The 25,719-nt window shown below is 58.8% G+C and overlaps 1 protein-coding gene across 2 annotated transcripts in view; it reads left to right on the forward strand.

Moving 5' to 3' along the window:
- NACC2 (NACC family member 2) overlaps positions 1 to 25,719 on the forward strand; it is a 65,041-nt gene that overhangs the window by 16,981 nt on the left and 22,341 nt on the right. The window contains exons 2-3 of one of the 2 annotated variants that reach the window (XM_080820581.1): positions 20,963 to 21,390; positions 21,754 to 21,910. In XM_080820581.1, the coding sequence (XP_080676707.1) occupies positions 21,025 to 21,390; positions 21,754 to 21,910 (523 nt within the window). In that variant the 5' untranslated portion in view covers positions 20,963 to 21,024. Of the gene's footprint in view, positions 1 to 20,962; positions 21,911 to 25,719 lie in introns of both variants that reach the window. The other variant, XM_080820580.1, reaches the window with a different exon arrangement.

The raw sequence follows: 25,719 nt of genomic DNA on the forward strand, positions 1-25,719 counted from the left end.
TCATTCATTCATTTATTTTTAGAAGTGCGCATATATTTTTTTTAAAGATTGTGTTTTATTTGACGCAGAGAGATCACAAGGAGGCAGAGAGGCAGGCAGAGAGAGAGGAGGAAGCAGGCTCCCTGCTGAGCAGAGAGCCCGATGCGATGCGGGGCTCCATCCCAGGACCCTGAGGTCACGACCCGAGCTGAAGGCAGAGGCTTAACGACTGAGCTGCCTGGGCGCCCTGAGAGAAGAACTTTAAGTTAAAAAAAAAAACAAAAACAGTCAAGGTCTCGCCACAAGGGGTTGGGGGGGCGGAGACACGCCTGGGGGGTTGAACCTCTGCCTGCAGCTCAGGTCATGGTCTCAGGGTCCTGGGATTGAGCCCCACGTCGGGCTCTCTGCTCAGTGGGGAGCCTGCCCCCCACCCCGCCCCGCACCTGCCTCTCTGCCTGCTTGTGATCTCTCTGTCAAATAAATAAAATCTTGGGGAAAAAAAAAAAAAAGATCTCAACACGGTCCACGCAGAACAGCAGGAGCTGCTCGGAGATTGGGGCTCCGCCGTGGGGCTGCAGGGGAGGGCGCCGTCGTCGGTGCAGCCCCGGGGCCGGGCTCACGGAAGTGCGATGCTGGGCAGCCCAGGACTCCCAGCACCTTAGAAAAAATTCTGTTCTGTAATAACCCACCAGAATGGAGCAAACTTGCCAAATTTTAATATTCCGTGCCGTCTCTTCCGTTACTGCTGACAGGCATCACGAAGCAAGGGAAAGAAAGATCTCTTCCGGCCGACCTCCTCCAGCTCCCCGTTTATCTGTTTGAAGTGTTTTGTCCTCTGTCCCTTTCACAGTCTGGAACAAGCAGACGTCTGACGTAAGACGAGACGCCTCTTCTCCCCCCGATAACAGAAGCACCCCCCTCAGTGTCCTTGCATCCGTAGACCCGCGTCTGGGCCGATCGTGTCCCGTCCGCGTCTGGGCCGATCGTGTCCCGTGCTCTGATGCCTTCAGGCTCGGTGACTACCTTCTCTCCGCCAAAGGGGCTGCGGTGAGCAGTGGACCTACCCGTCGTGCACCATGTCCCAGCTCTGGGCAAAGCCAGAGCACGCTCCCCGGGAGCCCCTCCGGTGTGCGAGCACGCATGTGCAGGCAGACGCGCACACACACACACACACATACCCTGTACCAGTGCCTTTCACACCTCGTCAGAGTGGCCAGGAACGTGCCCATCGCACCTGTGGTGAGTGAGGTCGGCCGAAACACCTGCTTCCTGCTCGCCGTCTCGGTCGTGCGGAGCTGGCTGGACACGGCTGGACGGTATGGACGAGTGGTGCTCTGGGGTGTGGGAGGGAGCAATGACTCTGGAATCCTATTTTATGGTGACACACCAAAAACCAACATAGTCGCTTTTTTATTTTTTTAAACTTTGTGTTTTGAGATGTTCCTAGATTCACGTGCTGTTGCGAATGGTCAGAACGGAGAAACAAGGACGTTGTGTAACCCTATATGGGAATGTTATTTGATCACAAAAAGGAGTGGGTGAATTTTACGGTCTATGGATCGGATCTGGCCAAGTGCACCGTCCCCAGGAGACGCACGGGGTCCCTCCAGCCCCGGTCCCGTTAGCCTCTGGCGGCGACCACCGTGGTCTCTCCGGTCAGCCATCCGTCTTCCATCCTCACCGGCATTTGGTGGTTTGGTCGTGTCTCTCGTGGAGGCATTCATTTGCGTTTCCGGTTGGCTGTGAAACCTTCCATGCGCTTGTCTGCCATCTGTGTGTCCCGTGCTCTGAAATGTCTCCGTGTCTTCGGCCGATGTTTAGTCGGACTGGGTTTTCCTGTCGAGATGTGTAGCCTGTGTACTAACCTTTAGTCGTGTATGAGCCCGTGCCAGGTCTTTTCATTTTCCTAACGGTCTTTGGCTGAGCAAAAGTTTAACATTTTGATAAAGTCAAGTTTACGAGTTTCTGCTTAGGGAAGCGCGCTGTGTCTAGCCCTAGATTCTGGAGTTCTTCCCTGTCCGTATTTCTCATTTTCAGTCACATGCGGATCTCAGTCCATTTTGGATTAATTTTGTACATGGTGTGAAGTCAAGGTTCATTTGGTTTGCCTCTGGGTGTGCACTTCGCCCCGCACCATTTGCTGAAAAGGCTGGCTGTCCCTCACTGACTTTGCTTTTGCGTCTTCGTCAAGGGTTCATTGGGCTTCTTCCTGGGTCGTCTTCAGGGTTCTCTCTTCTGTTCCCTGATCTGTCTCTGTCTGTCTCGTGCTGTCTTTGTTAGCTGTAGCTGTCTGGTAAGCCCTGAAATTCAGGCAGCCTGGTTCCTCCCACTGAATTCTTCTTAGAAGTTGTCTTAGGTCTCTTGGGGGACCTTGGGGGGCTCAGTTGGTTAAGTGTGTGACTTCAGCTCAGGGTATGATCACGGGATCCTGGGATCAAGTCTTGCATCAGGCTCCCTGCTCAGTCGGGAGCCTGCTTCTCCCTCTCTCTCTGTCCCTATACCTCCCCCTGCTTGTACTCGCTCGCTCTCATGAATAAGTAAAATCTTTTTTAAAAATTCTTAGTTATTTTAGTTCCTTTGCCTTTTCAGATACATTTTAGGTTAATCTTGTCTATTTCTATGAAAAAACATGCTGGCCTGTATTATCAATCTGGGGAGAACTCTTTGGGGGAGAATCTTTCCATCCATGAATATGGTATGTCTCTCTGTTTACTCAGATGTAGGTTTCTTTCATCGGCATTTTGAGGTTTTCGGCATACAAGTCCTGTACATCTTTTGTTTTTATTTACATGTCATGTTTTTAAAAAACTCTACTCCCTACATGGGGCTGGAACTTAGAACCCCGAGATCAATTGTCATACGTTCTACCGATGGAGCCAGCCAGGCACCCATTACATGTAGATTTTTTTGAATGATCATAGGTTAGTATTGTATTTTTAATTTTTGGTGATTAATAGTATATAGAAATATAATTGTTTCTGTTTTATCTTGTAACCTTGATAAAGCCACTTACTAGTTCTAGGAGTTTTTTTTGGTGGATTCCCTGGGATTTTCTATGTAGACAATCCAGCCATCAGCAAATAGGGACAGCTTTATTTCTTCCTCTCCAATCTGTGTATATTTTCTTGCCGTATTGTGCTGTGTTGAGAGTAGTGAGGGCAGATGTCCTTGCCATGTTCCCCATCTTAAGGAGAAAGCACCAACTGTAGGATTTTTGTAGATGCTCTTCTGTTAAGTTGAGGAAGTTCTCTGAGAGTTTTTTTCATGGGTGGATGTTGAATATTGTCAAATACTTCTGCATTGAATGGTATGTTCATGTGATAGTGGGTTACATTGACTGATTTTAGAATATTGAATCAGCCTTGCATCCATCCCTGGAATAAATCCCACTTGGTCATGGTATATAACTTTTTTAATATATTACTGAATTCTATTTGTTCATATTTTGTTAAGGATTTTGCATCTCTATCATGAGGAACATTGGTTTGCGGTTTTCTGTCTTTGTGCCATCTTTGTCTGGTCTTGGTATCAGGGTAATACTCATTTCATAAATGAATTGGGAAGTGTTCCTTCCTTCCTTTTCTATTTTCTGGAAAAGATTGTGTACAAGTAGTGTTAATTTATCTTATGATGTTTGGTGGACTTCCCCAGGGAAACTGTCTGGCCTTAGAGATTTCTTTTTTTGACAATTTTTAAAAATTACAGATTCATTTTCCTTAATAGTTAGAAGGCTATTCAAATGTTGTGTTCCATGTTAGGTGAATTGTGGTAGGTTTTTATTCCCTTAGGAACTTGTTATTTAATTTAAGGTGTTGGGTTTATGTGTGTGAAATGGTCATTATTCTTTTTATGTTTGTGGGGTCTGTAGTGATATCCTGTTTCATTCCTGATACCAGTAATTAATCTGTCTTCTCTCTCTCTTTTTCTTTGTCGGTCATGCGGGAGGTTTGTCAACTTCATTGACCTTTTAAAAGAACCAACTCCTTGTTTCATTGATTTTTTTTTTCTATTTTCAATTTCGTTGATTTCTCTCTCATTATTTCCTCGGAGTTTATTTTGCTTATTTTTCTAGGTTCTTGAGGAGAGAGCTTAGATTATTGATTTGAAAATTTCCCTTTTTTCTACTGCAAGCACAAGTGCTATACATTTTCCTTCCAGCCCTGAATTGCTGTTCACACATTCTGATATGTCGTATTTCCTCTTCACTTGACCTCTTGAGACTTCCTCTGACACGTGGGTGACTTTGAGGCACAGGTGTTGCTTCTTCCAGATGTCTGGAGATATCCTTGTTAACGTTTCTGCTAATGCATTCCTTTTTATTTTTATTTATTTATTTATTTATTTTTAAAAGATTTTATTTATTTATTTCACTGACAGAGATCACAAGTAGACAAAGAGGGAGGCGGGGGGTGGGGGAAGCAGGCTCCCCGCCGAGCAGAGAGCCTGATGTGGGGCTCGATCCCAGGACCCTGAGATCATGACCCGAGCTCAAGGCAGAGGCTTAACCCACTGAGCCACCCAGGCGCCCCGCTGATGCATTTCTAACTTGGTTTTATTATGGGAGAACACATGGTGTAATTTCTGTTCTTTTAAATTTCTTGAGATTTGTTTCTTGGCCCAGGACATTGCTCATCTTGGTGTAGGTTCCACACACACTTGAAAAGAGTGTGTATTGTACTGTTGTCGGGTGGGCGGCTCTGTTACATGCTCATCCTGTTAGTTGACTTTGGTTCTCTGTACCTTTGCTGATATGCTGTCTAGGGCTGTCTGTTGTTGAGAGAGGGTTGTTGAAGTCCCCAGAAATAATCATGTATTTGTGTTTCTTTTTTAGCTGTTCTGTTGTCCATACACATTGAGGATTGCTGTGCCTTCTGGGTGGATTAACCCTTTGATCCTTGTGAATTGTCTTTCTTTGTCTCTGATGATTTTCTTTGCTGAAATCAACTTTATTTGATATAGCAACCCGTTTTCTTTTGACTGTTTTTGCATGGTTTATCTTTTCCTGTCTTTTTCTTTTCAAATGGCCTGTATCATGTTTGAAAGTGAGTTTCTTGTAGACAGCATATAATTGGATCTTGTTTTTTCATTATTCTGCCAATCTCTGTCTTTTAATTGGTATATTTAGGCCATTTATATTTGATAGAATTATTGATATGCTAGGGCTTAAGTCTGCCATTTGACTTTTTGACGTGTTTGTTTTGTCCTTTTGTTTGTTTCTCTGTGCCCCCTAGACATTAAAATTCCCTAGACATTAAAATTCCATTTTGACGTATCTGTAATTTTTTTCTTTTCAGAAGAAAGCTTTATTAAGATATAATTCACATACCATACACTTACCTATAAGGTACATAATCCAGCAGTGTTTACTCAGAGTTATGTGACCATCATCACAGTCAATTTTAGAACATTTTCTTCAACCCAGAAAGAAACCCTACACCTTTTAGCTGTCACTCCTATTCCCTCTTTTCCTCCCTGATCTTCTGCCACTTCTGGCTCTAGGCAACCACTGATTTGTTTGTTTTAATTTAATTTAATTTAATTTTATATTTTTAAGATTTTAATTTTATTTATTTGACAGACAGAGATCACAAGTAGGCAGAGAGGCAGAGAGAGAGAGGAGGAAGCAGGCACCCTGCGGAGCAGAGAGCCCGATGTGGGGCTCGATCCCAGGACCCTGGGATCATGACCTGAGCCGAAGGCAGAGGCTTTAACCCACTGAGCCACCCAGGCACCCCTTAATTTTATTTTTTTTTAAAGATTTTCTTTATTTATTTGACAGAGATCACAAGTAGGCAGAGAGGCAGGCAGAGAGAGAGGAGGAAGCAGGCTCCCTGCTGAGCAGAGACCCGATGTGGGGCTCGATCCCAGGACCCTGGGATCATGACTTGAGCCGAAGGCAGAGGCTTTAACCCACTGAGCCACCCAGGCACCCCTGTTTTGTTTTTTTGTTTTTTTAAAAGATTTTATTTATTTATTAGACAGAGATCACAAGTAGGCAGAGAGGCAGGCAGAGAGAGAAGAGGAAGCAGGCTCCCTGCTGAGCAGAGAGCTCGATGTGGGGCTTGTTGTGGGGCTTGATGTGGGGCTCGATGTGGGGCTTGATGTGGGGCTTGATGTGGGGCTCGATCCTAGGACCTGAGATCCTGACCTGAGCCGAAGGCAGAGGCTTTAACCCACTGAGCCACCCAGGCGCCCCAGCCCTGTTTTGTTTTTTAAAGATTTTACTTACCTGGCAGTGCACCAGCAGGGGGAGTGGCAGAGGGAGAAGCAGGCTCCCGGCCAAGCAGAGAGCCTGATGTGGGACTCGATCCCAGGACCCTGGGATCATGACCTGAACTGAAGGCAGATGCTTAACTGACAGGCATCCCCACTGACCTGTTTTATGTCTGTAAGTTGCCTGTTGAAGACATTTTATATAGATGGAACCGTATAATAATGTGGTCTTTCGTGGCTGGCTTTTTGTACTTAGTGCAATGTTTTTGGGGTTCATGTCGCAGCACATGTCACTACTTCATTCCTCTTTATGGATGAATAATAGTCCATTGTGTGGCTGTGCCACATCAAGAGTTTATTCACTCATTGGTTGGTGGACCTGTGGGTTGTTTCCACTTTCCGGCGATTGCGAGTAACACTGCTACTCATATACCGGTTTTTGCGTGAACATTTGTTGTAATTTCTCTCGGTCCTACCTAGGAGTGGGGCTGGGTACAGCAGGCGGCAGCTCCGTGCTTCACCTTCTGAGGACCTTCCAGATTGTTCTCCAAATTTGGCTGCACCCGTTTACGTTCCCGTCACATCCTCACCAACACGGTTCATCTGTCTTTCTGACGATAGCCATTCAGCTGAGTGTGACGGGCTCCCTCATGACGGTTTTGATTTGCATTTCCCTGATGGCTCGTGGTGTGGAGCATCTTTTCACATGCGTGTTGGACATTTGTGTATCTTCTTTGGGAAATGTTACCGATGCTTGGCCCATTTTTAAATTGGGTTGTCGTTTTATTGTTGAGTTGTCAGGGTTCTTCCTGTAGTCTAGTTACAAGTTTCTTATCAGAAGTACGATTCTAGATATCCCCTCCCATTCTTTGTCTTTTCACTTTCTCGATGGCTCCTTGGATGCACAAAAGTTTTTAAACTTAATGAAGTCAAGTTTATCTGGTTTTCTTGTGTTGTTTATGCTTCTGGGCTCATATCTCAGAATCCGTTGCCTGACCCAGGGTTACAGAGATTTACCCTGCGTGTTCTCTCAAGAGTCGTATAGTTTTGGCTCTTACATTCAGATCTTTGATTTGTTCTAAGTTAATGTTTGTATATGGTGTGAGGTGAGGACCCAACTTCCTTTTTTTTTTTTTTTTTTAAGATTTTTTATTTGACAGAGAAAGAGAAGGCACAAGCAGGAGGGGCAGCAGGGAGAGGGAGAGGGAGCAGCAGGCTCCCCACTGAGCAGGGAGCCTGATGCAGGGCTCGATCCCAGGACCCCGGGACCATGACCCCAGCTGAAGGCAGACACCCAGCTGACTGAGCCACCCGGGCTCCCCTCCGACTTCATTCTTTTACATGCGGATGTCCAGTTTTCCCAGGACCATATTTTGAAAAGATTATTCTTTTCTTATTGAATGGTCTTGGCCCCCTTGTTTCTGGACTCTCCCTTCACTCCACTGATCTGTGGGTGTGTCCTCATGACGGTACCACACTGTTTGGATTACGATAGCTTCATAGTAGGTCTTGAAATTGGGAGGTGTGAGTGCTCCAACTTTGTTCTTTTTGAATAATGTTTTGGCTGTTCTGGGTTCCTTTTATTTCCATATGAATTTTAAGATTGGTTTGTTAATTTCTGTGACGATATCTGCCGGGATTTTGATGAGGACCACACTAAATCTGTGGGTCGTTTTGGGGGGCACTGCCACCTTAACAGATGTTAGTTCTTCCAGTCCATGGGGTGTCTTCTCATTTATTTAGATCTTCAGTTTCTTTTGACAGAATTTTGCAGTTTTCAAAGTGTAAGTTTTTACACTACTTCTGTTAAATTTATCCCTAAGTATTTTATGTTTTTTTTAAGTTTTTTTTTTTAATTTATTTGACAGAGCGAGATCACAAGTAGGCAGAGAGGCAGGCAGAGAGAGAGAGAGGAGGAAGCAGGCTCCCCACCAACCAGAGAGCCTGATGTGGGGCTCGATCCCAGGACCCTGGGATCATGACCCGAGCCGAAGGCAGAGGCTTAACCCACTGAGCCACCCAGGCGCCCTATTTTATGTTTTTTGATCTTAGAAGTGGGATTATTTACTAAATTTGTGTTCAGGTTGATCATAGCATGTAGACATCGTTTTGAGTTTTGTGTACTGATCTTCTGTCTTGTAACCTTGCTGGATTCGTTTATCAGCCCTAGTAGTTTTTGATCAGTTCCTTAGAATTTTCTGTGTTACAAGATCATGTCCTCTACAAAAAGGGATAGTTTAACTTTTTTCTTTCAAACTATTTTTATTTCATTTTGTGCCCAGTGGCCTCTGCTAGACCCTGCCCTCCAGCGTTGACCTCCTTGTGTCCGCCGCACGCTCGCAGAAACAGCCACTCTTCTGATGCGTGTGGTGTCGGTTGTGGGTTTTCCCGTATGCGCTGTCTTCAGGTTGACAGAGTCTCCCCGATTCCTGCTTTGCTGAGTGTCTTTGTGTTGCTTATGAGCTCCGTGTCTGTGGATGACAGGTGTTCGAATGACCTGACAGACTTCAGAGCCTCACTCCAGGACCCCGTCTTCCCGGAACTGGAAGTCTAACACAGTGTTCATTCCAGTTTTTACATCAGTTTGAATTACTTAATAGAGTTGACAATAAATTTTCTATTTCTTTGTGGTCTCGAGCATAGTGTTAAGGTAATGCCAGCTTCTCTGGCTGGTCGAACAAGGAGTTTGGAAATAAGGAGAAATAAGGACTTTAGGAAATTCAGATTAGCTACTTTCCTCATGAGAAAACACATCCAGATCTTGACAACAAAATGCACGCTAGATTTTCAAGTCAAAGAAAAGACATCAGTGCCCCCCACCCCCACTACCTCAAGTTATCAGAGCGGTCTGATTTGTTAAGGATTGTGGAAATTTGGAGTTTTATAGGGAAATAACTTTCGAACTGGTTGCTTCTCTGAAAAGGGTCCCCTCCCCCTTAAATGCTAGCTCATTTACAACATTTGAGGTTCCTTTTCTTTATGTTTGGTGAATTCTAAAGGTTTTAAATTTATAAAATTGTTTACTATCTACTAACGTGGAAGGAAGACACAGCTCTTTCTTTAAGAGACTCTATAAGTCATGAACACCGATCAGAGTTAGGAAAAATTCCAACCCGATGTGAGAAGGGGCGCATCTCGGGTCTAGACACAGAGAACCTGCAGTGTTAACCACGGGTCAGAAGTAAACACAGAGAGCAGCTCACCTTTCCTTGTCCGACAAGAGAGAGTGGTTTCTCACACCGTGGACCTGAGCTGTGGCCTTGATTGATGAGCAGACAAAACGGATGGCACGGATGAGACCTCTCGTCTGCCCCGCACAGTCTCATCATGCTCAGACCAGAAAGCCAGACCACAGGCACCTCTGCCTCCACCCGCTCACTGGCTCACAGCTCTGGGGGTGCCTCTGGACAGGGTGGCCTGGACTAGCCTCGGTCCTGGTGACCACTCCTCCCTGGTCCTTGCCCTGGAGAAGGGACGTGGCCCGAACCCCAAGTGACACAGGGTTCAGGTGGGCAGACTCACTAGGCCAACAACCGGAGATAAAATGGTCTTGGAGGAAGAAAGAAACTGCAGAAGCACAAAGACAGCTCAGGCTCCCTCTGGGAGATGGGGTCTCGGCACTGTCCCTGCAGGCCAGGCCCCCGGTGGCTGTGTTTTATAAGGTATGAACAAGAGCCTGGGGCCAGTACAGCATTGCAGAGGTGTGTTGCCCCTGGGGGAGAGGCTGGTGGGGCTGGAGGCTGCCTGGGAGGGCGGGCACTGGGCGAGCAGGTGGTCTCCTTGCCCCACTAGGCTAGTGTCCTGCAGAGCAAAACTCCTCATCCTTGGGGCTGTCTTTTCCTGTAGGGAGAGAGCTTTGCGTCTTTCCTGGACAGAAACGAACGTGCTGGTGTGTAACTTGACAGAGCCTAGCTGGACAGTGAGTCGGAGGGTGTCCTCCCAGACGGTGCTTGTCTTGGAGCCGTCTTGGGGGAGGCCCTGCTTCCCTGTGATGGTGAGGGGACATCTGCTTTACCTCCAAGTGTTTGGTCATTCTCGGCACAGCGTACCAGCCATCTGGACCTGATGCTTATCTCCTGAGCCGCTCCCCTCCCCTGCTGGCCTGCCTGCTCGGAGCCTCGCGGCCCTTTCCGACCTGGTCTCGGGTGTCTCAATGGGGCAACCCGTTGGCTCCGGGTGCCACACGGGCCTCGGGCTGGCAGAGGGCAGCGTGTCCCCCCCATCCACCATTCCCCACCTGCTCTCTCGGCTCCTTCCTCTGTGGTCTCGGAGCTTCCCTGGCCCTCCAGCTGCTTCTGCGGGGCTGAATTCCCAGCTGACCCCTCAGTGGCCAGGGCCCCCCAGGGAGAAGGCCAGACCTGGGAAGCCTCTTGTCCTTCAGGACCAGGCCAAGCCTTGTCGTGGAGCGGGTGCCCACTGTGGGTTCGAGGGGCTGGAGGTGGTCCGTGACCCAGGCCAGTGCTGCTGGGATAGCAGGAGCCCTGACCTCGTCCGCTCCACCCCCACCAGGCAGTGAGTCGGTGGCCGCGGCCTCCCCGACCTCCGTGGGATTCTAGGGCCTCTCCCCAGCCCCTGAGCGGGGTCGCCTCCATACTAGAATGTGGTACCGGCGGGCCTTGTCCCGACTCTGTGACAATCCAGGATGAGTCGCGTGATCTGAGGTGCGGGTGCGTTACGCGCGCACACACACACCTGTCCCCACCTCCTCTGCTCCCCTTCCGCCTGTGCAGATCCCCCCGCCCCCAGGCTCTCGGGCAGCGTTTGGGTCTGGGAGGGCTTCGGTATTGGGGGGAGGACGCGGTGAAGGTGTCGGCCCATGGCCGGGTTTCCATGGCTGGATACCCAGATAGCCGCTGCCTGGTAGGGGGTTGAGCCGGGCAGGGCCGGGGCCCCGGAGTCCGGAGGGTGGTGAGGCCAGGCCTCTGGGCCCTGAGGGTCTCCGGGGAGCGTGGTACCCACCCAGCGGCGTCCTCCATGGTCTCGCAGGCGTGTCCCGTTGCTGTTTGGTCCTGTGTGTCGACTTCTGTCCTCGAGGTGTGATGCGCCTGTGGGTAGGGGTGGGCTGGGCCTCAGCCCGGGGGCCCAGCAGGCGTGGCTGACCCTCGGGGACTGCACAGAAGGCCTTTCACCCCCTTGTGTCGGCTGGCCAGCCTGTTCGGGGGTCCAGCCCCTCCCAGGGGTCCTGCCCTTCCCGGTGTGAGCACTGAGCCCTCCGTTCCCGGGCACACCGGCCGGCTCGTCAGCCGTCTGTGCCACAGCTTCTGCGAGGTCTGGGTGTCTGCAGCCCCACTGCCGCCTTGCCACGGGAGCCACGAGAGACATGGGGCGGGGACTGACGTGAGCCCTGATGGGAGGGGAGCAAGGTCCTGCCCACGGTCCTGGCGCTACGCGGCATTCCCCGGGCTGTAAAGTTTGGTATTTATGGTCTTTATTTTTCCTATCAGTAATTACCTTTTATGGCCCCGGCTGTAAGCCGCAGCCCGTGCCTCTGATCGTGGGCGGAGCGCAGACCCCCCCCCCCCCGCCCCCACGCAGCAAGATGCGTCTGCCTCGCACGAGGGCTTGGGGAGACCGGGGTTTGTGGTTATGAGCCTCACACTGCAGCATGAGCACAATTACGTGCGGCTTTTATCCGGCCCCCAGGATTCTTAGTGCATTATCCGTATTTCCTTTAATTTGTGGGATTTCTAGTAAATGGGCTTAAAAATAGGTCTGGGCGTGATGCCAGGCAGATGCGGGCAGCAGGCATCTCTGTGTCTTCTCTAAAGGCAGCGTGGGGCAACCCCTGTGTCACTTGGGCCCGTGCCTCCCACGGGTCCCCCGAGGTAGTCCTGCCACCGCACCCAGGAGGAGCAGGGCTGTGCCAGGGCTGCAGCTGGGGCCAGGGCGGGGCCGGCTGGTGCCTGGGCTGCTCGGGAGGCAGAGCTGGGGGCATTTGGGGTGTGGGTGAGGGCTGGTGCCGGGCTGGGCCAGGTGGAGGCTTCTCTGTGCTCCCCGGCTGGCCTCTTTGCCCCGGGGCCCCACATGTACCAGCTGCAGCCCGTCCCGCGGGGATCTGGAGATCTGTCCGTCAGTGCCACCTGCTGGGGTCCTGGATGCCCCTTTGGTGCCCACCTATGAAGGTGGGCACTGTGTTGGGCCCTGACCAGCTGGTGTGGCCTCTGTCCCCCTCTCCCTGGCCCAGAGCCTCCTGTCCTCTAAGCCTCTGTGCCGTGTCTCCTGCAGACGGAGGGTGGGCCCAGACGGCAGAGCCGAAGCCCACCCAGAGCGGGAGCCTCCTCGGGACTCGAAGACCCGCTCGCCCATCCCCGGCCCTTCAGGGCCAGGGTTCCATCCCCCAAGTGGGCATCGCCCCAGGGGGGGGACCTGTCTGGTTCCGCACTCTGCTGGGCCAGCTGAGCAGGCAAGAGGGCCAGAGTGTCCAGGGGGTTCGACACGGGGACAGGGCGATGGAGACAGCCCCGACCCACGGGGTACACCCTCATGGGCCACGGGGGCCTCCGTGAGCCGGGCGGCCACGTCAGGTGGGTAGCTGGGTGTCCTCGGGCAGGGAAGAAGGCGCGTGGCTGGGAACCCCTTAGGGAGAAGCTGAGGCCGGCTGGCCGGCCTGGGGCGTGCCCCTGGGCTTCTGCAGGCCTCTCCTCAACCCCACACTCGTCTCCCACTTTAAGGCCAGCAAGGCTGCGTTGGCTGGGGAGAGGCTGGGGACCCTGCTGCCCAGCCCTAGGTCAGGTGGGCCACCGTCACCAGCAGGCAGCTTGCCTGGAGCCCCCAGGTGGGGACTGCTGCGTCGTGGCCCCCGGCTCTGTGTAACCCCCCCCCCACCCCCCGCGGCTGATTTAGTATTTCTGTGTCGGTCTGATTTACATTAGGTTTTTAAGCATAATTAGAAATGCGGGGAGCTTTGTGTCTTACCTCGACTATTTATGGCACGATATGCAGATGAGGAAGGGCTATGAATATTAACGGACGGGGGTGGGGGCGGTGCGCCGTGGAGTCCCTGTGGGTGAGGGGTTGGTGACCGGCACCAGGCGGCGCCGGCCTCCGCCTGCGGGGGACCCCCACCCAGCCCCCAGCTGCTCTGGGACCCCCCCACCTCCCCCCACAGGCCAGTGGCCAGGGAGAGTGCCCCGCGGGCTGAGGATGGGGCCCAGCTCCCTGGGCCCGGCCAGCTCAGGCTGGGCAGCCCCCGAGTGCCCCGGGGGCCAGGAGTGCAAGGGGGGCCCCATGTCAGCCGATAAGGGAGGAGGAGGCCCGTCCGCAGGCGTGTGGAGCTCGCTTTTTAAGTTATTAAACTATGCCCGAGGGACACACTCTTCCAGCTTACGTTATTGAAATTACAAATACGGTGAGGGAGATCGTCGGCTCTGTTCAAAACAGTGCTTCCTTCTCCGGAAGCCTTCCGGAGCCGCTCTGTGGCTCGTGTGTGCCGACCTGAGGGACCGTGCACGCCGTGCTCTTGGCCCCCAACCCCGCACCCACACTGAAGTCAAAACATTTGAGAGGGCAAGGGTTGGTGGCTGGCGTGGCGGTGGCGGGCGGTGGCTCGGCGGAAGGAGCCCGGCAGAGCCGGGCTCGCTGGGCCACACCAGCCACTGGACTGTACCCGTGTCAGAGCCTGCACCGTGGACGCCTGTCGAGATGCAGGACCCGCTGTCTCGACCGAGGGGTGTCTTCCCAGCCTGAGCCCAGCCCCCTGGCCCTGCCAAGTGGCTCTGGTGGCCATTGGTGGCCTGCCCGGCGCGCCCTGGGTCCTTGGGCGTGTGCTGCCTCTCTGAGGACCAGCCCTGTGTCTGTGGCTCTCTCCTTGGAGGGGGGCAAGGGGAAGGATTGATAAGCACATGTTTGAATTTGCAGATTCTGGCTTGCTGGCCTTTTCTGTTGGGGAAAAAAAAAAGGTTATAGGCAAACGTGTGTTAAAACTGGCTCTGAGGCTTGATGCTGTCCAGGCTGTGGTCTGGGGCGGAGGCTGAGCCAGGGCAGAGGTTTCTAGGGGCCTGTGTACCCCTTGCCCTGGGGTCTCCTATGCCGCCGAGCCCTGGGGGCCAAGTTGCCCCTCTGTGGCGGAGCTAGCCTGCCCCAGCTTGGTGCAGGTGCGGAAGGCTGGGGAGGGGTGGGTCCCGGCCCCTGGCCCTGTGCAGGGTCACACTGTGGGTGCCGCGGTCTCCTCGTCTCCGCACCCACCCGGAGAGCAGGGGCGGGGATAGAGGTGCAGCTCGCTAAGCGCACAGTACGTGTGTGTGTGGGGGTGCTGCACGTGGGGGGCTGTGCGGGAGGGGCTCCTGGCTGTGGAGACCCCACCCCTGCTTCTGCTCGTCCCGGTCCAGGAGGGGTGACGACGGGCCCTTCCATTAGCAGCGAGGCTGAGGCGGCGCAGCCTGGTTTTATGATGTACTAAAAGTTTAATGCAAACCTGAGGCCCAAGCTGGCTGGGGCCTCGCCCGGTCTGGGGGGACCCGGCCCGCCCCGAGCTGGGCAGTGGTGAGGAGAGCCAGAGACCTGGCCCCTTGACCCCAGAGGGGCCTGCCTCCCCCTGCTCTCGGAGGAGCTGCGTTGGGGCTGGAAGGGAGCTTCTGCTCCCATAGGCCGGAACCAAGCCCGCACTGTCAACTGAAAAGCCGAGGCCAGTGCTCCTCGGGCCTCTGTCCAAAGTGCGCCTGCCTCCCCGCCGACCCCTCCTCACCCTCTCCTCACCGCCCGGCCCTGCTTGTGCTCATTGCTGTCTCTGGGGAGCGCCTACACTTGGAGGACCGGAGGACCGTGCTTGTGGCTGGCTGCTCCCAGGACTGGGGGGGCTCCACGGGGCGGGAGGCAGGGGTGGGTTCCACTTGTCCTGGTGCGCCCACCTGCCTGCCTGTCTCCCTCCCTGCCGCGGTGCACTGGCCCCGCATTTGCTCAGGCCCGGGCCTCTTATGAGACCGGAAAAGTTAAATCCTGCGCGATGATTGTGTTTAATGTCAGTTACTTGCCTCTCCTTTCCTCGCTGGTGGTGACCCTGAAGAAGGTAGACGGTGCATTTTTCTGCTGGGGCGGGGGGGTGCTCCTTGGGTTGGAGGGCGGGGCCGGGAGGGTGAGGGGTGGCAGGCTGGGGTCCTGCAGGGCTTCTGAGGAAGTCTGGCCGGGACCTACCTGCAGACCTTGGGGCTGTCTCGGTGGGGGCCTGGGAAGGAGGCCCCTCCTCTTGGACTGTCCATATGCCTCCGGTCCTCCGGGCCCCAAAGGGAAGTCCTTGGCGTGCTCCTGGCACCCGTTGAGGCCCAGTGTGGCTGGTCTTGGCCTGGCCACACCCCAAGAATCCGGGCCCCACCCGCACCCTCTCTAGGCCCTCGGGCCTGTCCGGGAGCCTGTCTGCAGCTCCCGGGGCCCATGGCCCACCCGCTTCTCCTCGCGCTCCTTCCCTCGTCCACCTGCAGGCGGCGCTGCGCTTGGGGGGCTGGGAGGGGCTTCGGTTGACAACCGTAACCCCAGGTCCCAGATCCTGGCTCTCCCTCAGGGAGGGGAGTGTGAGAGGAGACCCCCCCCGTTACCCATGTTTCCTCATTCTGGGGGAGGTCTGTATGGGGTGGGGGCCCCCGGGGCTGGCTCAGCTGCAGGGGCTGGACTCTGGCTTTGGGATTTCCCAAAGTGGGTTCCGTTCTGCAGGGCGTTATGGGGGGGGGGGGGTTCCGTGGTGCGGTGGTTTTGAAGATGGCTGGAATGGATGGAGAGATCTCTGAGGTTCTTCCTGGCTCTTCAGAACCTTCCGGATGCCCGCGGGCGGAGTGACTCTTGCTGTGGGGGGGACCGAACGTGTGTTCCTTGGGAAGCAGGGAGTTGGGGAAACTGAGGCACAGAAGGGGCAGGTGTTCTTGGTAGGGCTGGGCCCCGCCGCACAGGGAAGAGCGAGGGGGTGACCCCGCTGCCCTCAGCCCTCTCAGGTCCGGGGGCCCTCCTCTCTGGCCACCGTGCGCCGGTCGGCCATGGCCTGTCCTGCTTTCAGGGTTCTGGGCACGTAAACTAAGCCTTTATTTTATTCTTTTCTCCTGAAGTTCAGCTTTGTTTGCATCCCAGTCAGGGCTTCTAAGAAAGACTCTAACACCGGCGCCCCCGGGGCTCTTGGGGGGGTGCTGGGCTGTGGGGCAGCTCCAGCCTGCAGGTGGCTTGAGGACACAGCGGCAACGCCACCGCGGGCCTCTCTCCCCAGAGACCGGAGGGCCTCATCACCTTCCAGGGGAATAATGGGCCGGCTCTGGCCTGCGGGCTGGCCTGCGGCCCTGGGGCACGGGGAGGCGGCGGGGGCGGGGGGGGGGGGGCGCGGGTGGTGAGGGAGAGAGACCCACCTGCACTACCGCCTCCCGTCCAGGTCATGGCGGGTATGCGTCCTCGTGGTGCCGTTTGCTAACGCCGTCGCCCTCCACCCTGGGGTGACCGTCCAGGGTAACCCTGGCCCCTGCTTCCCGGACGAGCTTCCCAGATGGGGTCCCATTTGCTTGAGGCCGCGGGACGTGGACACAGAGTAGTCGGGTGGGGCTGGCCCAGGGAGTTGTCCTGCGGGGACCCGAGATCGCAGCCCTGCTGACCAGGCGGGACCTGCCGTGTGAAGGGACAGGCTCTGAGGGCCTCCCGCTGTCCCTTGCTCTCAGTTGTGGACCTGGTCACTGTTCTGCCCAGCCCCAGGCAGTTGGGACCCTCTAGCAACTGGTGCCCAGTGCACCTTTGCTGGCCTCTGTCCGCCCCTGCCAGCCTCAGCCCCAGAGCCCTGGTCTGGCCCCGGGGAGCGTACCTGGCTTTCTGGGAGACTCCTGGCAGCCGGAGCTGCGGGTCTGTGCAGGGGCCATGCGGGGGGCTCCCCTCCAAAGCGCTATGCACAGGCCAGCGCAGCCCCACTCCTGCAGCCCTCCCGGGCGTGCCCAGCATTTGGCTAAATGCCCACCAGGCATTGTGCAGACCCCCCTGGCCTCGCTCAGCTCAAGAGTGGCACCTGGCGGGCTTCTCGGAGGAGGTGACGAAGAGGCAGAGTCCTGAGGTAGGCAGGTCTGTCTCCGGGAGGACAGGCTGTGTGTCCGGGGCCCGGGGCCTGAGTCCTGCACCCAGGCCAAGGCTGGCCCTCCTCTCCCCTCCCCTCCCCTCCCCAGCACGGCTTCCACCAGTTTTTGGCCTCTGGGTGTCCCCTTTCCCCATGTCTGCTCTGCCTGTGGCCTGGTCTGCCTTCCTTTGTGCCTGGGTGGCATGTCGGGGCTGTGTCCCCAACCCCCACTCCAGGGCTTCAGCCCCCTCATCTGGGAGCCATTGGGCCTCTCCTGGGCCCCAAGAAAAGGGGACTGTACCTAGTCTGGAGCCTGACAGGGCTTCTGGTGGGGGCTTCCCTGCGTCAGTCCTTCTGGGTCTGGATCTAGGCAGGCTGGCAAGGATGCCCCCCACAGCCCCCACCCTGGGGTTGTGCAGACTTGAGCATCCACGTGAATGCCCGCTCGGGGCTGTTGGTGCCCAGGGCAGCCGAGTGGCCGTCCCCCAGGACCAGGGCAGCGGGGACCAGGCTGGGACGGGCGTGTGGCCCGAAGCCCGCCCGGCCGCCGGAGCTCTTCCATCTAGGTAGAGGCGAGGGGGGGGCTGAGGTTTGGACTCGCTCCGTCACGGGGCGGGGGGTGTGGGGGACTGAGGGCTAGGCCCCCGGGTCCCCCGGCTGGCCCCCGGGTCCCCAGAGCAGTGAGCGGGGACCATTTCTGTCAACTCTGCAGTCGCAGGGCTTGTCACCCTCCCCCCCAGGGTAGTCCTCTGAGCCGAGGTGGGAGGCCTGGAGCCGCCCCGGGGCGCTTCCCCACACCTGGATTTCTTCCTGTGCCGCCTTCCGCTTTATCTGCTCTGGGAGGCTGAGCCCGCGTGTGTGAATGGGGAGGCACCAGATGGCCCTTTCTTTCTCCGGATGCCACTCGCCTGTGGGAGGGCTGCTGCCCACCCCCCACCCCTGCCGGCCCCTCCTGGCTGCGCCCACCAGGGTGTCGGGCTGGCAGCACACCCCCAACCCCGGGCCGGGTGCTGCAGAGGGCCAGACCGTAGCCACTGCCAGCCTCGTCCCTGCCCCTCTCTGTAGGGACCTATGCTCTGCCCAGGGCCACGGTTGGCAAGAGGGGAAACCGAGGCTGGGGGGGTTGCAGGTGGTGTGAGCCCAGAACGGGACGGCAGAGGCAATGTCTGCGAGGTCTGTGGCCACCCCCCACCCCGCCCAACTGCACTCACAAGTCTTGACAAGACCCGCCTCAGGGCTTGGGGGGCAGGGGGACTCTCCCGGGCCAGTGGGCTGGGGTGCTGGGCTGCCCTGATTGGGGCTGCTGCTCTGGGGACCCCAGGGCGAGGTGGGAGGTGGAACGGGGCGCTGCGGGGCGCTGGGCCTCCCACTTCTTTTTCTTCACCTCCTTTCTCATCCTCTCATGCTGCTCTCCCCCCCCCCCCCCCGCTCCTGGGGTCCCTACCCTCATCCAGCGCCTGCCCTGTTTGACCCGCCCCCTCGTCCCCCATACCCTCTGGTCCCCCTTGTCCCCCGTCCCCTCATCCCCTTGTCCACCCATCCCCTTCCATCCTCCTTGTCCCCTACCCCCCAACCCTCCATACCCGTCATGCCCTTTGTCCTCCCACCCCGTCCTCCTGCCCCTACCCCCTTGTCCCCCCATTCTGACATCCCTCTATCCCCCTTGTTCCTCTGCCAACTTGTCCCTGTCCCCCTGCCTCCATCCCCCTCATCCCCCTCCCTCTCGTCCCCTGTCCCCCTGTGCCCCCTGTGCCCGGTCCCCTTGTTGTCCTCCCCCCTCCCCCACTCTCATCCCCCCCACCCCTGGTCCGCCCCGCCCCCGCCCGCCCCGGCGGAGTTGGTGGCTCTGCCAGCCCTGCAGACTGTTTGGAATAGTTTAAATGCTTTGACACTCGGGCTGTCCTGGATGGCAGAGCGGCGGCTGACTGGGTAATTCGCATGCAGAGCTGCACCATAAATCTGGGCGCTCAGTTGCCGTGGTACCGCGGAGCGCTCCGCGTACAGTACAGTATTTCTGCCATCTTTGTTTGCATTGCGGTGAGTCATCAAAGTCTGTCTTGTACCAACACCCGGAGCGTGCATTCCTGTGGCACCAGCACTCCACTGTTTTGAAAGCCGGGGCTGGAGCTGGCATTTACTGGGCTCCCAAATCAAAGGCGGCATTCATTCCGGAGAGCCGCCCGAGTGTCCGTCTGCATCCGGCCTCTGCATTTAGATGCTGTGCGCTGCCCCGGGAGCCGGGCTGGGTGCAGCTGAGCTGCGGCCGCCGAGCCCAGCGCCCAGACTCCCTGCCCTGCTCCCTCCTCCCTCCTCCTCCTCCTCCTCCTCCTCCTCCTCTCCCGGCTCCGCGCGCCCTCCCCACCCCAAGGGCTCCCGCTCCGTTTGCTGCATTCCCGGAGCAGCTGGCGAGCCTGCCCCTGCCAGGCTGAGCGGGCAGTGCCGGGCCCCCGGCGGCTGCCGCCCAAGGTAGGTCTCCCCCGCGGGCCGGTGCCACGGCCGGCCGGCAACTTCTCCGCGGCGGGGGCACTGCGGGCCCTCCCCCAGCAGCCACCCATCTGCCCAACTCCCGTCGCCGGGGTCCGGGCGCTCCGCCCTCCCTCCGCCCGCCCTCCCCCGGCCCCCGGCGCCTCTGCGGCCGCCTGCACTTTCCTCCCGCGGGACACAGCGGCCCTTTGTGCGGGCGCCGCTGTGCGGAGTTGGGCCGGCGCCTCCTCCCCCCTGCCGGCCGTCCCCAGCCCCCCCACCCGTGAATCCGGCATCAGATCAACCTCCCGGAGCCCCGTCCCCAGCCCCTGGGGCACCCGGCGAGCCCTTGCCGGTCCCTCCCCCAGTCTCCCCCGACCCCTTTAGTCACCTGGGTTGGGACCGAGCCAGCAGGGATTGGCCGGCGTGGGGAGCTGGGGGACTGGGAGCGCGGGCAGGTGGGGCTGCGCCAGGCTCCCCAGTGGTGGTCCAGCTGTGGTGCGTCCCTGGCGGTGTCCGTGGCCTGGGGAGCGGGTCCCGGGGGAGGGGCGGTGGCGGGCGCGCCCGACTTCTAGCTTCGGCTCACTTCCCTGGGCGCCCCACCCTGGCCCTCCTCGCAGTGGGGCAAGGGGCCGGCTTCTCAGCCAGTGGAACGGGACTCCCCCCTTGAGGGCCCTCTGTGGGGCAGCTCCGAGGGAAGAGGAGAAAAACAAACCAGGAACCAAAAGACCCCCTCGCAGGACCCGCTTGGTTTGGGTTCCGGCCCCCCCAGGGGAAGGGCCGTGTGGGGCCCTTTGCTGCGAACTTTTTCCTGGGGAGAAGAGCTTGCAGACGGGGCCCCGCCACCCCCACCCCTCCCAGCCGCCGAGGCTGGCTGTGCCCTGTTCCGTGTTCTGTCCTCTGTCCTTCCCGTCCTCTCTGTCCTCCCGGAGTGCAGGCCTCCGTTTCTGTTCCTGACTTCTCCTAAGACGGCGCGTTCCTGCCCGAGGGCTCTAGCGCTGTCCTGGGGGTGGACTCTGGGAGCTGCACAAGGTGTCGGGGGCATCCCCCCTCCACCACCGCCCCCCGCTGGAATGTGGCTGTGCAGCTCTGAGTCCGGTGGGGTGCTGGCCCAGCCAGGGTCCCGCTGTGAGGAGCTCGGCCCCAGGACCTCCCCTGGGCCGTCTGTCCACTGGGGAGGGCCCTGCTGGAGGGCCTGGGGCGGGCGAGGAGGAAGGGCGGGGGGGGGTCGTGGGCCTGCTGGGGTGAGCCCTGGCCCTCCAGCAGCCTGATCCGGGTGTCCTGCGCCCTGTCTCCCTACAGATGTGCCCCCCTCGGGCGCTCCCGCGCTGACTGTGAGGCGAGCCCTCCAGCGCCTGCCCACCATGTCGCAGATGCTGCACATCGAGATCCCCAACTTCGGGAACACCGTGCTCGGCTGCCTCAATGAGCAGCGCCTGCTGGGCCTCTACTGTGATGTGTCCATCGTGGTCAAAGGCCAGGCTTTCAAGGCCCACCGGGCCGTCCTGGCCGCCAGCAGCCTCTACTTCCGGGACCTGTTCAGCGGCAACAGCAAGAGCGCCTTCGAGCTGCCGGGCACCGTGCCGCCCGCCTGCTTCCAGCAGATCCTGTCCTTCTGCTACACGGGCAGGCTGACCATGGCGGCCAGCGAGCAGCTCGTGGTCATGTACACGGCCGGGTTCCTGCAGATCCAGCACATCGTGGAGCGCGGCACGGACCTCATGTTCAAGGTGAGCTCGCCCCACTGTGACTCGCAGACCGCCATGATCGAGGACGCCAGCTCGGAGCCCCAGAGCCCCTGCACCCAGCTGCAGCCGGCCGCCCCCGCAGCCCCCCCCTACGTCGTGTCCCCCTCCGTGCCCATCCCGCTGCTGACCCGCGTGAAGCATGAAGCCACGGAGCTGCCGCCGGCCGCCGGCCCGGGCCTGGCCCCCAAGCGCCCGCTGGAGACGGGGCCCCGGGACGGCACGACGGTGGCGGCGGGTGCCACGGCGGCGGGCGCAGCCCCGCTCAAGCTGCCCCGGGTATCCTACTACGGGGTGCCCAGCCTGGCCACCCTCATCCCCAGCATCCAGCAGGTGCCCTACCCCCAGGGAGAGCGGACCAGCCCGGGGGCCAGCAGCCTGCCCACCACCGACAGCCCCACCTCTTACCACAACGAGGAGGACGAGGAGGATGATGAGGCCTATGACACGATGGCGGAGGAGCAGTTCGGCCAGATGTACATCAAGGCCACCGGCAGCTACGCAGGTAACGCGCGGCGGGAGCCCGGCCCGTGCCCCAACTGCCGCCACCGGCCAGTGGGGGCGGGTACTCCTCTGGGCCCTGTGCGGGCACCGAGGTGGGGCTGACCTCTGGCCGTGAGCGCTCGGGGAGGCCGCTGTGCCAGGGGAGTGCAAGGGACGGTCCCCAGCCGAGGCTGAGGACAGGACACCTGACATTGGGTGAAACCTCCCCCCGGAAGCCACAGCCTGGGCCTCACGAGAGGACAGTGAGGACCTCAGTGGCCCAAGGGCTCATGGGGTACCGTGCGACCCACCTGCTCAAGGCCTTAGTGACCCAGTGGGGCCCTATCTGCCTGACCTTTGACCTCAGCCCTTCCCTGGGACTCAGGAAGGTCAGAGACTCCCCTGTATCCGGCTTGTGTGCTGCTGCCTCCTGGGGTCCAGCACCAAGGGACAGGCTGGAAAGTGCTTGTTGAACTGAGTGAGCGGCCCCCCAAGGTATTTGTGGGGGGGGTCCCCCACTAGGGGCCTGTGTACCGGGGATGCCCTGACTGGACGTGGCATTACATACTACGTCCCGGTTCCTGGAGACTGTTTGGGGTCTGCTGGGCAGAGGGTCCAGGAGTTGGGGCCCCGGATCGGGTGTCCACCTGCCTCCGTGTTCCCCGAAAACTGGCTGTGTGCCTGGGCCCGCTGCCTGCTCATTTGCATGCAGGGCCTGTGCCCAATGGATCGGCTCTGGACACGTGGTGCTGGTGGGAAGTGACGTCCCAGAGCTGCGGCCCCGAGGCACAGTGTGCCGACTTCCCTCCCCTCTGTTGCCCTGTGTCCTGGTGCCCTGATGGGACAGATGCTGCCCGCCACCCTCATCTACTCCATGTCCAGCCTGGAACCGGCCAATCCGACCTGCTGGGAACCTCAGGACAGCCTCTCCCCGAGAGCAGCCAAGGACGGGGTGGTCTGGCCAAGCTGGCGCCTTCTCAGCACTGTGGGGAGCAGGGAGTCTCTGCTGGGGGCCCCCGCCTGCCTCCTCGGGGCCTTGGGTGGACAGTTTTTCCATAGGACTAGTGAGTTCGTTTGAATGCACGTGGTGGTAGTTAAGTGGCTTCACAGGACAGGAGTGCAAAGACCACGTTGATCTGGGCGTGGTTCTTCCTTGGGGCGACAGAGGGAGGGGTTGGTGTCCCGGTACCAGGATACAGGCTCTGGGCTCGGGCCTTAGGGGGGCCTCTGGGAACCTGTCCCATGTGTAGTTCCCTCTGCCCACTGCTAACAGCCACCCTGGGGGCCCGGGAAGGGCAGTGTAGAGCCCCAGACTCAGCTGAAGGGAGCCAGAATCTGCCAGGGGTCCAGGGGCAGGGACTATCCACTAGTGGCCCACCGTGGGACGTCATGGATCCAGGAGAGGACCCCAGTCTCCAGATGTCTCCCTCCAGTGTGGCCATGGGCCTTGGCCAGAGTGGGGTGCTGAGGGAGAGGGCGAGGTGTTGGGACTGCGGAAATGAGTCCGGGGCCTTCTCAGCTGGACTGTAGCGGCCTGCCTCTGTGCTTGGGTTTTCCAAGGAGCCATGGGATGGTGGCCATGGGAAGGGCAGGCTGGAGGTTGGAGGCCAAGCTGTCCTGGACCGCTCTGCTTTGACCGTGACCTGGCTTTCCCACCAGCATCCCCCCGAAACCTCCCCCCAAGACAAGATGCCGGGGACACACGCCTGGCCCAGGGCCGTGTACCTGCAGGGGGTCACTCATCCATCAGAGCCCCTTGCCGCCTTCTCCCTGGGGATGTTGGAGGCAGGATGGGAAACGGGAGAGGACAGCAGGCCTCGGCGGGCAGTGCCTGGGGCCGGCCTAGGGTGCTACAGTCTGGGTTTTCTCCTCGGTGAGACCATAAGTGGGGCAGTGGGGGGAGTGCGATTTCTTGGTTAAAATCTAGGTTATTGGCAGTGACGTCGCTGGCATCGCCGGGCGCCGGGTGAGCTGGGAAGAGGGTGGTGGGGGAGGGGGCCGTGGGGGCAAGCAGGCAGCGAGAGGGGCCTGCCCTCAGAGGCTGCCTGCCCACGCCCCAGGCTCCCTCTGCGCGCCGGCTTGGTCGGGTTGGGGGACATCCTCACAGCCCCTTGGGCAGCTGGGCAGCCACTGCCCTCAGTCTGGCGCCCGGACTTGGGTTGGGCAGGCTGTTGAGCCGGTGCCATCGGGATGTTCCAAGGCGCACCCTGCCACATACGGACACGCGGGACCCTCTTCCCAGCCCGTTTCCCCACCTGTCCAGGGAGAGCTGGGCCCGGGCGACCTCCCAGGGTCTCTGGGCCAGCCTCGTCTGTGCAGGAAGGTGTGGGAGCCCACAGGGGTGCCCCCATGTCCACCCTCCACCTTGTCAAGACCAGCTTCTGTGTCCCGAGCCTCTTGCTCTAGAAATGAAGGAATTAAACATGACAGATGAAGTTAGGGGACCGTTCCCCAGTGGTCCCGCCGTGTCCCCACAGGGCCTGTGTCCCCTGTGTCTCTTGGGCTTCTCGTCCATCCGGCGGAGACACTACAGCTGACTTACCTAGTCCTCAAGGACACTGGGGTTGTTCTGAGTTGCTGCTCTTAGGACTGAGTGACCAGGAGGGTGCTGAGCAGGGGCAGGGGGCATCGGTAGGGCGGGTCAGGCTCCCTCCCGTCTCTCCACAGCCCCCGGCTTGGAGCAGGGTCTCCTGGGGGCCTAGGAAGCCCCTGCCCCAGCTGTGAGCCAGGGCAGCGAGCGGAGGAGGCCTGCCCTCTCTAGGCCGTGGGGGTCGGTGGTGGGGCACAGAGGTGCTGGGTCTGCTCCTGCCAGCCACCCTTGCCACGCTCCTTGGGCACATGTGTACCCACGGGCCGTGACCAATGGTGGCCCAGACGGAGAGAGACAGCGAAGAGGACCTTGAACAAGTATTTAATCTTGGCTGGGGGTCACCCTGAGGCAGGATGGGCGGGAGTGATGCTTAGGGGTGGGGAGAGTGAGCCAACCAAGGGTGCCCTGGGAGGGGGTCCCTCTGCCACCTCTGCCGGGGGGTGGCTCTGACTGGAGGGGCCACTTTCTGCACCACTGCCCCCTCCCCCCACCCCGTCAGGGCTCCCGTGGCACCTTCTGCCATAGGCTCAGCCCCTCCTCCTGCACCTGCGGGTGTCAGAGACAACGGCCGCGAGCCAGGCACTTCCCACCGGGCCCTGCTGGCTCCCGGGAGGGGACCCCCGTGGGCCGCTGTCCGAGGCGCACAGTGGCCCCACCACCCGTGCTTCGGCTCCCCCGGGGCCTACCTGTGTGCCCGACCCTGGACCCGGGATGGGGTCCTACCTGCGGCCCACGTCTGTTCCCTGTTCCGCCGGCCGGGAGCCGAAGCTGCAGGTGACCCCTGGGACTCCGGAAGGACAGAGAGTGTGTGCTGTGTCCTGGACCCGGCCCCGCCCGGCGCCGTCCGTGATGCTGGTTCCGTGCCGTCCCTGAGGGAGGCCATCCCGCGGCTGTCCATCGCTGCACCCCAGCCCCCTGCCTGTCGGGGCCGCACCCACCTGTAGCCCCGCTTCTGGCCTGGGGGTCTCGCAGAGAAGGGGAAGGCAAGGTTTGCTCTGTGAATCCCAACCCCAAGCTGCCCTCCCTGCTTCCCGGCCTGGGTCAGGGCGTCCACACTGCTGGAGCTCAGCCCCAAGGCTGGGGGGGCCTGGGGAGGAGCGGGGCTTTTTGTCCCTGGTCTGGAGAGGGTCGGGCCCCAGCAGGGGTGGGGCGGGGGTTCCCTCCCTGTGAAGGCAGTGCTCCAGCCCGGCAGGGGAGGTGCCGGCCCTGAGGGCAGGAGGCTCGGCTCTGCACTCCAGCTG

This window comes from Martes martes (genome assembly GCF_963455335.1).
Source record: "Martes martes genome assembly, chromosome: 12".
NCBI lineage: Eukaryota > Metazoa > Chordata > Mammalia > Carnivora > Mustelidae > Martes > Martes martes.